General features: G+C 37.4%; 1 protein-coding gene across 6 annotated transcripts in view; it reads right to left on the bottom strand.

Moving 5' to 3' along the window:
- Window positions 1-554: 554 nt before the first annotated feature.
- Window positions 555-14,840, bottom strand: part of APAF1 (apoptotic peptidase activating factor 1) — a 79,880-nt gene continuing 65,594 nt past the window's right edge. For all 6 annotated transcript variants that reach the window (XM_026499834.4, XM_057316530.1, XM_057316532.1 and 3 more), the window contains 5 exons: window positions 14,130-14,249; window positions 13,686-13,811; window positions 9,029-9,154; window positions 7,045-7,191; window positions 555-2,829 (listed from right to left, as the gene is read on the bottom strand). In XM_026499834.4, the coding sequence (XP_026355619.1) occupies window positions 2,683-2,829; window positions 7,045-7,191; window positions 9,029-9,154; window positions 13,686-13,811; window positions 14,130-14,249 (666 nt within the window). In that variant the 3' untranslated portion in view covers window positions 555-2,682. The remainder of the gene's footprint in view (window positions 2,830-7,044; window positions 7,192-9,028; window positions 9,155-13,685; window positions 13,812-14,129; window positions 14,250-14,840) is intronic.

Raw genomic sequence — 14,840 nt, forward strand, 5'->3', positions numbered from 1 at the left:
TATAGGTTCTACTTATTTACTTTTTTTCTGCCTCTCCTTGGCCCTAAACTGCAGTAAGAAAAAGACCGTTTGGCTCCCTTCTATATCCCCAATTCCTACAAAAATGCCAGGCACATGGTAGATCTCAATAAATATTTACTGAATGAAAGAATGAAGGCATGAGGGGTGCCTGGGTGGCTCAGTCGGTTTAGTATCTGCCTTTGGCTCGTGGTCTCAGGGTCCTGGGATCGAGCCCTGCGTCAGCCTCCCTGCCCGGTGGGGAGCCTGCTTCTCCCTCTGCCTCTCCCCCTGCTTGTGCTATCAAATAACAAATAAAATCTTAAAAAAAAAAATACATAAATGAATTCTCTTCTTTACAGGCTCTTTCCCATGCCAGTCACACCAGGTAGCAATCATCAGAGATAAACTGAGGAGATAAAATTTTAATAAAATTGAACTAGACATAGTTGATAAAGCATTACTAGAAAGGATGACGGCTTTAGTTTGAAGAATCTGTCACATTTGTTTTCTAATCAACAAAGGACAAGCAAGGAGTCTGAAACAATCCGAAAATATTTTTCAAAAATATTTTAGGAATTTTATTTTTTATAAAATTTTTTTTACTTCATGTACTAAAATGTATACCGAAGCAAAAAAAAAAATCATGTGACCTCTATCATAAATACAAAACAGTTTTCAAAACATACAAGACACACACAATGTAAAAAACCTTTACATATACAAAATGCAATGTAATTTCCATTACAAAAAATACAACAAGGGAAAATGCTTGAAAAAAATGCTCATCTGCAAGCACAAAACAAAACCCTCCCCTTGACTGACCATTTGAGCTGCCCTGAAACATGCAGCTCCACTATACTAGGCTTCTCTTCTTCCTCCAAGTTACCTTGTTTTTTACCTTTTTGTCATGTTACCTTTTCTTCCCATTTCTATTTTTATTTTAAAGACAGAAGCCAATCAAGGTTTTTTAAAAGCCTATATACTTTAATAGTCAAGTGGCTTTTAATTCTAAAAGTTAATACTTTATACTCTGAGTTATAATCAAGTTCCTAAACACTGTATGCAAATCAAATTATGATTTGGATACTCTAACACAACATATCATTTACAAAAATCTTTTCATAAAATTAAGATTTTCACATCACATTTGCTTAAATCACAGTAAGCCTACATACTAGTTCCTCAACCCATCATAAAAAACCAAAAGCCAAACCTCCTTAAGAATTCTATTTATGGCTCCCTTAAATGTTAAATAGTAATATTTAATCTAAAATACATCTGGAGTGGTCTAGGCCCCCGCTACCTACACCACTTCTAATACACATCAACAACAGAGACAGCTCACTACTTACCTACTATTAACACTAACACTCATTTGATTTCGTTTCTTTTGCAGCAGCAAAATTTTTGAATTTCGGTTATTTTCTTATATGACCCACAACTATTATTAATTTATTGCCATTTCCCTTAACAATATATTGTCAGGGGAAATGGAGATTTAAACTGCAATTAAAGTTCCTAATCAGGAGGTTAAAAAAAAGCTAGTTACTGATGCTTGATGTACTTTTTCCCCGTCAAGAGCTATGTTTCCTGATTAACCTTGGAGGGAGGAAAGAAGGAGGGAAAAGGAGAAGGAAAAGAGAATGGTTGGTAGGTTAAAAGTGACATCTTCCAGAGTCACTATGACTCTTCTGTTACTGAGCAGAAAACCATAGAGAATTCTCTTGAAATTCACTGAAAACAGCACTGACAATGCCATTCATCTGAGTAAACAGACTTAGAAGAAACTTTTTACTATATTTCTTAGAAAAATTCTTGTAAAACTTATAATGAAAACTGGCTCCTCCCCAAATATTCTAATCTACAAAAATTCAACTGCAGAATCATTGCTTAAAAAAAAACAAGAAGAAAGTGAGGATTAAGAAAGGTCAAGTTCAGTCAAGTAACAAGTCTGGTACATAAAAAACCAGAGCAAGCAGGACAGCACCCAACTCAGAGACTGACCACTGGAGTCCAGCCGCAGCACAGAGCTGCCATCAGCTAGTGAGAAAAAGGTAGACCAATAAAATCTATTCTCTTCAACACGTATAATTTTTGCTTCAAAAGAACTTTTGCTTCAAAGAACTTCTGAAATCCAACACTCACTTATCGAGTGAATTAAAAGAAACGTTGCGAACTGTGCAGGCAAACTGGAATATTTTTAAAGCAAATTTAAGGGCTGCAAATAAGCGCCAAGATTATAATTGGAAGAACTATCCCCCTTGGGGTAAATGTGGTTCAGAAAGCAGGTCTGCTACCCTGAGGCACACCCTGCATAATAATAGCATTAAAATACATATTTCCTCCGAGTTATTCTCATTAACTATGTCAACCAATTTGAATGCATCAAGAGAGAATTTTACCAACAGTATAACAAGGTACGTATTTACATTTTCATTTGCATCTTAAGGACAAACTGTTAACAATAATGATGATGATTATGAAAAACAAGATTAAAGGTGTGTTCATTTGGGAAAAAGCTACATTAATATTATTCATCCAACCACAAACACTTTTGTGATGAATGCAATAACTGCAAAACCATTCACAGCTTTACAAAAAGTCGAAATACAGAGAGTTTCACTAGAATTTTTTGCAATTCAAAATTAAAAAGAGTTCAACTTACATTAATCCTTAACTACTTTACTCTAACATCTGTAAAATATATAAAATGCCAAGATTATCAACAGTCACATATGTTTTGAAGTCAGGGGACACGTATATTTTCTTGAGACAGGTTCCATTGGTGTAGAAGGTCTGTGAGGACTCCCCAGTGACAACATTCCACCACTGTTCAGAGAAAAATAAAATTCTCATTAGATTGGTAATTGCTGTGTGTGACAACTGTAGTGCCAGCTGAATCCTTCACCCTATCACCACCTCCCCACTCCCAAACTTAGCAAAAGCAGGGAAAAAAGTCTAAGGCTTAATGCTGAATATAGTATAATCAATCTGGTCAGCCTTTCCCGATTAATCCTCGTGACTGCCTCATAGCTACCGAACACCTAGCCCCACTGCAAGGCATGCTGGGAAGATGTGCAGCCTATTGAAAGCTACAGACACAAGGCTGCACGAAGTCCACTCTGGCCATGACTACACTGAATTCTGCTGCCTGTGTGTCTTTCTCATTGGGATGGACAGAAGAATGCCCCTCTTTTCTTTAAAAACTTCCGTTTGCAGACACAGACTGGTAGACACTGAGACTATTTTCTATTATAGGCTACCAGACATAATATTCTCTCTACTGAATCTTCCTTTTCCCAGGAATGATTCAAGAGCTGAATACCAGGTTTCTCTATAAAACAGTCTATACATTTATTTCCTAAATAAATACTGAACATCTCAAATGCAGCAGGTGCTCTGGCCAAATCCTTCCTTTCTCCTCCTGCTAACTGAATTCGCTAAGATTACAACAGTGCTCACAGTCATTTACCAAATGGAGATCATAAAGCTTACCCGTGTATCTCACAGCTTAAATAAGGGCAAAAGAGACAATGTACATGAACACCTTTTGAAAAGGCACACTGAGATTCAGAGCATTATGAACAAAATAATGGTGTCACTCACTTTTGTATCTGGGGCAGTGCCTAGCATTCTAGCAGTTGACTGGGTCAGCTATTTGTGTTCACTCAGTAATAGTAACGGATAAAAGTATGTCCCATTGGACTTCAATAAGCTTCACTGAAGCAACTTGTACGAACTTGAAATTTTTCAGAACTGACAATTTTGCTTTATAAAATAGCAATGTAAACAAGACTGCAGAGGACACAGTCCACCTACTTAAGAGAAGACTTGTTAGTTTTTAGTCACTAGAAGCAAATCATAGAGATAGTAAGGTCCTTAGAGATCACCTAGTCCAAATGCCTCACTTTACAAATAAGGAAACCAGGGTTCTGAGAGCAAAAAGTGCTCGTCACCCAAGATGATACTGCTAGCGAGTGGCAGAGGTGGGACAGTTTCTGGTACCTAATCTAGTTCTCTCACCAGCTTTCTCCCTATTCAAACAAACCACTCGGAAACACTGCATCAGCCACTAACTTGAATATGGACTAAAAAACAATGACGTTAAAAATAGCTAACACAGGGAATTTTTTGGGCAACAAAACTATTCTGTATGATACTACAATGGTGGACACATATCATTATACATTTGTCAAAAATCACAGAATGGGGGTGCCTGAGTGGCTCAGTCCGTTAAGTGTCCAACTCGATTTCGGCTCCAGGTCATGATCTCAGGGTTGTGGGACTGAGCCCCATGTCAGGCTCCACACTCAGCGGGGAGTCTGCTTGAGATTCTCTCTCTCTCCCTCTCCCGCTGCCCCTCCTACCCCACTCACACATGTGTGCTCTCTCTCTTTTTCAAATAAATAAATAAATCTTAAAAAGAAAAATTCACAGAAGGAACACCACTAAGAGTGAACCCTAATGTAAACTATGGACTTAAGGTGCTAATGATATGCCAAATGAAGTTCATCAACTGTAACAAATGTACCACTCTGTTGATACTCCGGTGATAGCGAGGCTGTGCATGTGTCGGGGCAGGAGATACATGGAACTCTATACTTTCTGCTCAATTTTGCTGTGAACCTAAAACAGCTCTAAGAAATAGAGTGAATTAAAATAGCTAACATTTACTCAGAGTATACTATGTGACACTATGTATGGGTGCTGTGTTAACTCCTTTAACACTATGTATACTAACATGTATTAACTCCTTTAACCCTCCCAACTCAGAGATAGATATTATTATACTCATTTTACAGATGAGAAAATCAAAGCATAAAGAGATTAAACAATCTTGTGTAAAATCGCAAAGCTAATGAGGGGCAGAGCCAGGCTTTGACCTTAGGCAATCTACCCAAGACTGACTCTCCTGACCATTACATTCTGTGGCCGCTAAGTAATGGCACACCTGTGTTTATCACCATGTATTCCATATTTCAAATCAGACTTTCTTCTCATAAGCATGGTTTAATGTGAATTTGTCATTCTAGCAGTATGTACTCCACGGCATAACACAAGTAAACAGCTAAATTATATTAATTTTTAACTTTATAGATAGAAATAACTTTGAAAGTTAAGAGCTTTTTAGCTACTGGATATCTACTTTATCTACTGACATTCGATTCATACAGCTTGGTTTCCTTAGTAAACAGACTCAAAAGGCCCATTTCTTTGGACACTACAGCAGCTGTTCCTTCTTACTTATAATTTGCTCAGTGCTTTTGATAGTCTCATTAACATGCTGGGTAGATGCAGGCTGGGCTATATCATAATCAGTTGAACCATGCTAGTAATCAACCAGAGGGAAGAAAGCCTGTCACTTAAACATACAGATTGAATGTACGGGCTATAAGTTCTTACACCCTTAAGACATAAACCTCTATAGTACAGACACCCATTCTGCTGCTTATTTCAAGGTTCTCCAAGAACTCTAGAAATCTGCTAATTTCTGATTGCTATCACATCTTGTAAGCCAGATTCATAATTAGGGGATAGCCTTCTATGGGACCCAGAGTATCAAATGACATGGTCTCTAGAAGCTCAGGGTCAAAGCTGAGCAGTTAAGGTTTTCAGCAGTTAACAGAGCTCAAGACTCCCTGCTTCCAACCCAAAGACCGCAGTGCTGCTCCGCTAAGCACTATCCTCAGAGCAGTCTAAGAGTCACAGTTTATCTTTACACTAGAAGAAAACAAATGGTGATAGTTTCACAATCCCCCCCACCCATAACTAAAGATGTGCCCAAAAATGTATATAATTTCAATGCAACATTTTATAAAAAGCATTGTATTTTCAACGCAAACTCTTTGAAAATGGTTCATAACAAACATCCCCTCAGAGAGCTAAAAATTGTCCTCTTTTTTTATAAACTAGATTTTTATGTTGAGTAAAACTGCAATTATGTGGGTCTCATATAACCAAAAACTTCATTCATTCAAATATTTTTTAATCTCTATACTGTGTTAGATAATTAATCAGAATCAGTTCCTCCACTTGAATGTTTTCAGGAAGAAATAAAAGTACAGTAAGATCTAATTTATTAGGGATCTATTTTAAGTGGTCAATACAATATACAGGATCTTCAACCCCTTTTACAAGTGAACCACCATTCAAAACACTCACCTCAAGCATCCCCCCTCCCTAAGAAGCCTCTGCTAACTCCATTATCTTTATGCAGACATGTCCCAGAACCCTCCTATACTTTAGAGACTATTTACTGTCCGCTTCCCCCAGACTATAAGCCACCAGAAGGCAAAAACCAAGTCTTAAACACTGTGCCATATGGCAGTGTCTTAGCACAGGGTGGGCAGTAACACATTTTGATTGAGTGGATGGGTAAATAGGGGCAAGCACTGAAAAATGACACCGAGGCACCACAGCACATTCAATCCTTGGCCTCTGTATTCTCTAATAGTCAGTTTGCACAAGCCACCTTACTACGAACTTTAGGAAACACAACCTCCATGATCATAAGTTTCCTCATCCATAAACCGAGGATAATAAAATTTAAGCTTCACAAAGCTGGCTAATGAGATGATGTAAGGAAAGCATTTTGTAGGCTGTAAAATCAAACAATAGGCTGCTGCTGCTATTATTATCACTACCACTACTGCTATCACTACTACTAAAACTTAAGAAATTTCATGAATAAATTTTTTTCCACAAATAAATTTTTAAAGACTTTCAACCAAGAGTTAACAATTAGTGATGTGGAAAATAAAATTAAACACTCAACTTCCTAGTCATTCTGATCATCTAAGTATGGGGCAAATTGAGAGCTCTGGACAGAGAACATTCCTAACACTGTCAATCAAAACTTCCAAGAGAGCTGAGAAAAGCAGCCTTACAGATCTCAGTCTCATCACTGCCAAATGAGGATAACAGTAACTGCCCTTCCACTCTGCTGGGTTGTAGGAGGCCGATCTGAGAAACAGGAAGTGAAAATAGCTTGCAAAGTAGGATATAGGCTGCTCTTTTCTTTCACAGTCTTTGAGGAACTCTTACCTTAAGATATCCTCCAGCAGAGACAAGCATTTTGCTATCTGGAGAAAAGCAAAGGTCAGTCACCCAACCTCCATGCGTAGCAGCTCCTTCTTCTATGGAAATCGGAGCACACAAATGAAGCAGTTCACCATTTGAGACATTCCATATCTATACAAACAAGATATAAAATGCATGAACAGAGTCACCCAGAAGTTTTATACGTCTATCCATCTCTTCCGGAACATATTTGGAAATCTTTCTTAAAAATATAATTACAATTCAATGATACCTTAGGAATTTTTTTTAGATTACATTCTCTCCTGTCCAAATTTTTTAAAAAACACTAATTATAATAAAAATGCATTACCTAAAATATTTATCATTAACCATACTCCAAAAATAAAACAAGAGACCTTAGAACAACTGGTCAGAATATTGTGACTTTTTTCATTTAATAAAAAGAAAATAATGGGAGAAGCAAGGAACAAACAAAGGCCTAACAAACTACCTAAAAAACAAAAACAAAAAAACCACAGAATTCTAGTCCAGTATCTACCACCAAGAATTCTGACAGAGGTCATTCAAACACCTAAGTCATTCAAACATATTTTAAACGATAAGTCCCTGCAGGACCATATATATATATATATAATATAATATAATTATATATATATATAATTATATATATATTTTATAATTATATATATATTTATAATATATATATAATTATAATATAATATATTATATAATATATATATCCAATTACTTACAGATGCTAATGCTTCCATTTATTTCCAGCGATAATTAATGTATGAGCAGTACTCTAATTTTTCAAATAAATGCCCATCAGAATAGGAAAAAGAAATACAAAGGCATAAACAGCAAGGGAACATAACGAAAACCATCATTTATAAATGCTTCCCTAGAAAATCCAAGAGAATCAAATGAAGAAACTCATTACAAAGAATTTAGTAAGACAGCTAGATATATATATACACACACACACATATTTAACAGCTTTCCTACATTTTGAATAATCCAGTAGAAAAAATTTTTGTTTAATGTATTTAAAAAAAATTTTTTTAATAACATGCATTTAAAGAAAGAGAATTTATTTCCTCAGGAGTTTCTGAAAAATGAAATACTCCTTCATAAGCAGTAAAGGAGCACTCTCATCCAGGACAAGAACTCAGAGTGAACTGAACGTTCCCAAAGCAGCCCTGCCACTTCAGCTGACACGCATTTATTAGAAGAGTCTTACAGAGAAGGCTGGTAACTTAGTCCTCAAGCAAGAGAATCTTAATTGTCCTGGAAAGCCTATCTGATAACGTCTCCATTCCTGCAAACTACATACTCACTCATGAATTTTAAATCTTCCTTTGTAAAAAAGAAAAAACAAAAAAACAAGATGCTTCTCAAATACACTGGTTATTAACGCAGCCATCCCAATGCCCAAATTTTTCCCATCAACTGCTGGATCCTTCTAACACAACCAGAGAGAGGCAGGCAGGCTCATGAGGACTGCAATAGGCCACACTGTAAATGTGGACTGTCTAATGGATATGGTTTCATTAAGAGATCTTTTCTTTCAGTGCTGAAAACAGTAGAATTTGCTGTTTATTCATTTATAACCTAATTAACGATTTATAAAATAATTTTCCTCAAATTCTGCCACTATAAACAACCTTTGGTTCAGGTCCAAGAATTCCAATGAATCATTCTCAAGCTAAGAGCAGACAACCAACTGCGGATAAGCTGGTCATTTGCCTCCTCGCATGCACAGACTCTAACTCATACACTTTACTCTAACTAAAATGAACTCTTTTCTGCAGAGGAGGGCAGCTGTGAATAAAACGTGCACAGGAAACAAAGCAAACGATGCCTCATTCAACCAGAACCCCAGGGCCTGTGCTTCCCAGTCACACTAACAAAGGTCCCCAGTGTGGCACAGAGCATTAGCAAAGCTACAGAAAGAGCAGTGCTTTCATGTCAGCAAACATCCTACCCTGATTTCTCCATTGTCATCTCCAGTCGCCAACAGAGTACTGTCCACAGAGAAGACAGAGCAGCGTACACAGCCTTTGTGGCCCCTCAATTCATGAAGAGGGGAAAGAAGGTCAAAACTCCAAATCTGGAAGGCAATTGGGATTGTTTAGGAATAGTAAATACACTCAACATAGTACTTGCAAACTCTGTCCTGAGGGCTAGTTAGCCATAAATTCAATCATATGGAAATTCTAACATTCAACAGTTCATAAATTTTCATTAGATAAGGCCCAAGCTCCAACTTGCAACAATGTTTTTTCTGACTTTCCCTTTACTCAAGTTAACTTCAGCTCAAGGACCAAAATCACAGCTTCTTAAACTTTAGACTTAAAAGAAAGACTAGCCAATGAGTTAAGAGCAGTCTACAGAGTGAAGTCAACTTGAGTGTGAGTCTGGCTCCCCTACACTGACTAGCTCCTCATGGCGTAGGACAACCCACATTAGCTTCTCTAGCTTCAGTCTCTGCACCTGTAATATGGGACAACAGTGCCTGAGGTGTGAAAATTAAATGAGATAATAGTGAAATTCCTAGCACAGGGTCTAATATACGGCAAGTGTTCTTTAAAGGTTAGTCACTATACTATCCTACTGTCTCAGCAGCCAAAATGCTGTTCTTTCCTTTCCAATATTCTCCCTTGTGGTTCTGTCATCACCATTTAACAAGAATTTACTGAAATTACCATGTTTCAGACTCTGTGAACTAAGAACTGGTGATACTAAGATGAACTGGATACAGTCCCTGTCCTTGAAAACTTGATAGTTTAATCATGAATACAGACTTATGAATTGTTAAGTGAATAGTTATACGAAGTAAATGCGCTAAGAAACACGAGTAATATGGAACACTGAAGGTAGACCAGCTCACCCTGCCTGAGGGCCAGGAAAGGGTTCACTGAAGAGCTGACATCAAATCTAGGTCTGGAAGAATGAGTCATAATGCTTCAAGGTAAAAAAGGAGAAGCTTGTGTCAAGCCAAACCACATGCACAGAAGATGGAGGTAAACGCAGCCTGGCACAAAGGAAACAATGCAGCAGAAAGAAATGGTCACGGGCAAAGGAGTCTGGCTTATAAACCGCGAGGTCACAGAGGTTGTTTCAACTGGAGACTCAGAGGCAGGAAAGATAAAACTGGAGGAGGCACAGACCAGAGGTAGGTCCACCAATGCAGGAAAGCCTAATCTTATGGGTGGGGGCAAGTAGGAGAAGAATGAGTCAAGAAACACCAAGGAACTAATCATGACGAGATTGAAGCAGTGATCAAAAACCTTCCAAAAACCAAGAGTCCAGGGCCTGACGGATTCCCCAGGGAATTCTACCAAACATTCAAAGAGGAAATAATACCTATTCTCCTGAAGCTGTTTCAAAAAATAGAAACAGAAGGAAAACTACCAAACTCATTCTATGAGGCCAGTATTACCTTGATCCCCAAACCAGACAAAGATCCCATCAAAAAAGAATTACAGACCGATATCCCTGATGAATATGGATGCCAAAGTTCTCAACAAGATCCTAGCTAATACGATCCAACAGTACATTAAAAGGATTTTCCATCATGACCAAGTGGGATTCATCCCTGGGATGCAAGGGTGGTTCTACATTCACAGACTGATCAGTGTGATAGATCACATTAATAAGAGAAGAGACAAGAACCATATGATCCTTTCAATTGATGCAGAAAAAACATTTGACAAAATACAGCATCCTTTCCTGATTAAAACCCTTCAGAGTGTAGGGATAGAGGGTACATTCCTCAATTTCATAAAAACCATCTATGAAAAGCCCACAGAGAATATCATTCTCAATGGGGAAAAGCTGAAAGCCTTTCCCTTAAGATCAGAAACACGACGAGGATGCTCACTCTCGCCATTATTGTTCAATATAGTAATAGAAATGCTAGCAACAGCAATCAGACAACAAAAAAGAATAAAAGGTATTCAAACTGGCAAAGAAGAAGTCAAACTCTCTCTCTTTGCAGATGACATGGTACTTTATATGGAAAACCCAAAAGACTCCACCCCCAAATTACTAGAACTCATACAACAATTCTGTAATATGGCAGGATACAAAATCAATGCTCAGAAATCAGTTGCATTTCTATACACAAACAATGGGTCTGAAGAAAGAGAAATTAGGGCATAGATTCCATTTACAATAGCACCAAAAATCATAAGATATCTCAGAATAAACTTAACCAGAGAGGTAAAGGATCTATACTCTAGAAAGCACAGAACACTGATGAAAGACACTGAAGAAGACACAAAAAGATGGAAAAACATTCTATGCTTATGGATTGGAAGAATAAACATAGTTAAAATGTCTGTGCTACCCAGAGCAATCTACACTTTCAACACCATTCCAATCAAAATACCAATGACATTTTTCAAAGAGCTGGAACAAACAATCCTAAAATTTGTGTGGAACCAGAAAAGACCCCGAATCACCAAGGAAATGTTGAAAAAGAAAAACAAAGCTGGGGGCATCACGTTGCCTTATTTCAAGCTATACTACAAAGCTGTGATCACCAAGACAGCATGGTACTGGCACAAAAACAGACACATAGACCAAGGGAACAGAATAGAGACTCCAGAAATGGACCCTCAACTTTATGGTCAACTAATCTTTGACAAAGCAGGAAAAAACATCCAGTGGAAAAAAGACAGACTCTTCAATAAATGGTGCTGGGAAAATTGGACAGCTATATACAAAAAAATGAAAATTGACCACTCTCTCACACCACACACAAAGATAAACTCCAAATGGATGAAAGACCTCAATGTCAGACAGGAATCCATCAAAATCATAGAGAAGAACATAGGCTGTAACTTCTTTGACATTGGCCACAGCAACTTCTTTCACGACACATCTCCAAAAGCAAGAGAAACAAAAGAAAAAATGAACCTTTGGGACTTCATCAAGATAAAAAGTTTTTGCACAGCAAAGGAAACAGTCATCAAAACAAAGAGGCAACCCACAGAATGGGAGAAAATATTTGCAAATGAAACTACAGATAAAAGGCTGGTATCCAAGATCTATAAAGAACTTCTCAAACTCACTACATGAGAAACAAATAATCAAATCAAAAAATGGGCAGAAGATATGAACACTTTTCCAATGAAGACATACAAATGGCTAACAGACACGTGAAAAAATGTTCAAAATTAGCCATCAGGGAAATTCAAATCAAAACCACTTTGAGATACCACCTTACACCAGTTAGAATAGCAAAAATTGACAAGGCAAGAAACAACAAATGTTGGAGAGGATGTGGAGAAAGGGGAACCCTCTTACACTGTTGATGGGAATGCAAGTTGGTACAGCCACTTTGGAAAATAGTGTGGAGGTCCCTCAAAAAGTTAAAAATAGAGCTACCCTATGACCCAGCAATTGCACTACCGGGGATTTACCCCAAAGATACAGACGTAGTGAAGAGAAGGGCCATATGCACCCCAATGTTCATAGCAGCATTGTCCACAATAGCTAAATTGTGGAAGGAGCCAAGATGCCCTTCAACAGATGAATAGATAAAGAAGATGTGGTACGTATATACAATGGAATATTACTCAGCCATCAGAAAGAACGATTACCCAGCATTTGCAGCAACATGGATGGGACTGGAGGAGATTATGCTAAGTAAAATAAGTCAAGCAGCAAAAGACAATTATCATATGGTTTCACTCATTTATGGAACATAAGGAATAGCAGGGTGATCAGTAGGAGAAGGAAGGGAAGAATGAAGGGGGGGTTAAACAGAAGGGGGAATAACCACGAGAGACTATGGACTCTGGGAAACAAACTGAGGGTTTCAGAGGGGAAGAGGGTGGGGGACTGGGATAGGCCGGTGATGGGTATTAAGGAGGGTATGTACTGCATGGAGCACTGGGTGTTATACACAAACAATGAATCATGGAACACTACATCAAAAACTAATGATGTACTATATGGTGACTAACATAACATAATAAAAAAAGTTTTTAAAAAAAGACACAGGCACCAGATGTGGGACAATTTCATCATCAAAATAAATATTAATAGTAATGGATTTTGATCAATTTAATAAAACAGCAATTAATCCAAAAAAAAAAAGGAAGAAAGAAAGAAAAGAAACACCGAGGAGTAATCAACAGAATATGAAAGACAAGAGAGAGTCCCACACAATTCCAAGGTTTGTAGTTTGGAAAGGTGGTTAAATAATGAGGTCATTAACAAAGATAGAGAAAAAAGAAAAGAATGGAGTAGTCAATGAACCCAACCTGCTAGCATCATTTCACTGGAATGTGATTTTCAGAACTATCAATTTATGTCAATTACATAAACATTTACTGTGGATGTGCAATTAAACGTAAATCTCTTTCAGTGCTTTTTATCGCCTATAACAGATAGTAGAAACTCCATTTTACTGGTAATAGACAAAAAGTCATCAGTAAGGCAGAAATCAAAGCCCTCATGTTATTCATTTATCTGTTTGACACAAACTAAACGCCGATGCCATCCTCCAAAAACTCACAAAATATGAGACAGACACGTAGACAGAAACTTACTATTTTATACATCATTTGGACTCAATACATAACCAATACCAAACTTTTATGCACGCACATTTCAACTAATTGACCTACCTTTGCAGTCTTGTCAGCAGATGTAGATGAAAACTTGGTAGCGTCAGGAGAAATATCACAAGAAAGTACTGTATCCCGGTGACAGACAAAGTCTTTTTCTATTCTTCCAGTAATAATACTCCATACCTTCAAAAAAAAAAAATTCAGAAGTTGACACTCTTAAGCACATTTTGTATTACTGAGCTTAATCATCTGGAACACACATCTTTTATAAAGCAAGAGCTTCAGCCCGCTGGTTGTTCCGACCTCTTTAAGTGCCCTTTAGTAGACGCTCATCAACACACAGCAGATGTAGGTGATGCAGTAAACAGAACACAGGCATGAGAAAAGAGAGACCTAAAAATTTAAGTAGTTACTTACCATCCATCTGCTTTCAGCTTTCAAAATATAATCATTACAGTATTAGGATACTTTTTTAAAAAAGAAACCTGTGTTTCAAATTACCTTCACTGTTCCATCAAATGACCAGGAAAGCAGTTTTGAATTTTTCAAGAGCTTAAAGTCTTTTACTGTTTCCTGATGGGCTTGTAGAAAGACGTATTCTTCTGATTGCCAATTCCATACCTGAATATCAAAGCAATAAGTCTGTTATAACTCTCTCCTCAAGATATCCCATTGCAGGAGTGTGGTAATATGTGCTCAACTGCCTAACATCTTTTGTCCTCATGGCATTTCAGTAAAACAAAGAAGAGTACCAAGAAAGAATACAGTATTCCCATTTTACAGACAGAGAGAAGAAAAGCTGGGATTAATTATCTTGACCAGGAGTAAAATAAAATATTTTTCCTCCTAAATAAAATTCATTTTCTTCAGTTGCTTGGAGAGTAGCTAATGATATCAGAAGATAGGCAAAAGCGACAATATTCTAGTGAGCTCACCATCTGATTAAATTTTCCAGAGAAAATTATCTTTATTACATATTCAATTTCCTAAGCCCCACAAGCTAGGCCAAGACTGAAGATCCTAGCTCCACCAAAGCTACTGAATCCTACTGGCCCTTCTGCCAGGGAAGGTCAGCTGACCAGAGCAGCTTCAAACTAAGTCATGGAATTTCTAAGTTTCAGAGATCTTAGCTATCAGCTATTCCCTAATGCAATCTTCAAATTGACAGAAGAAGTAATACAGTACATTGTTTTTCACATGGAACTCTAGGAA

This window comes from Ursus arctos, unplaced genomic scaffold (genome assembly GCF_023065955.2).
Source record: "Ursus arctos isolate Adak ecotype North America unplaced genomic scaffold, UrsArc2.0 scaffold_21, whole genome shotgun sequence".
Classification (NCBI taxonomy): domain Eukaryota; kingdom Metazoa; phylum Chordata; class Mammalia; order Carnivora; family Ursidae; genus Ursus; species Ursus arctos.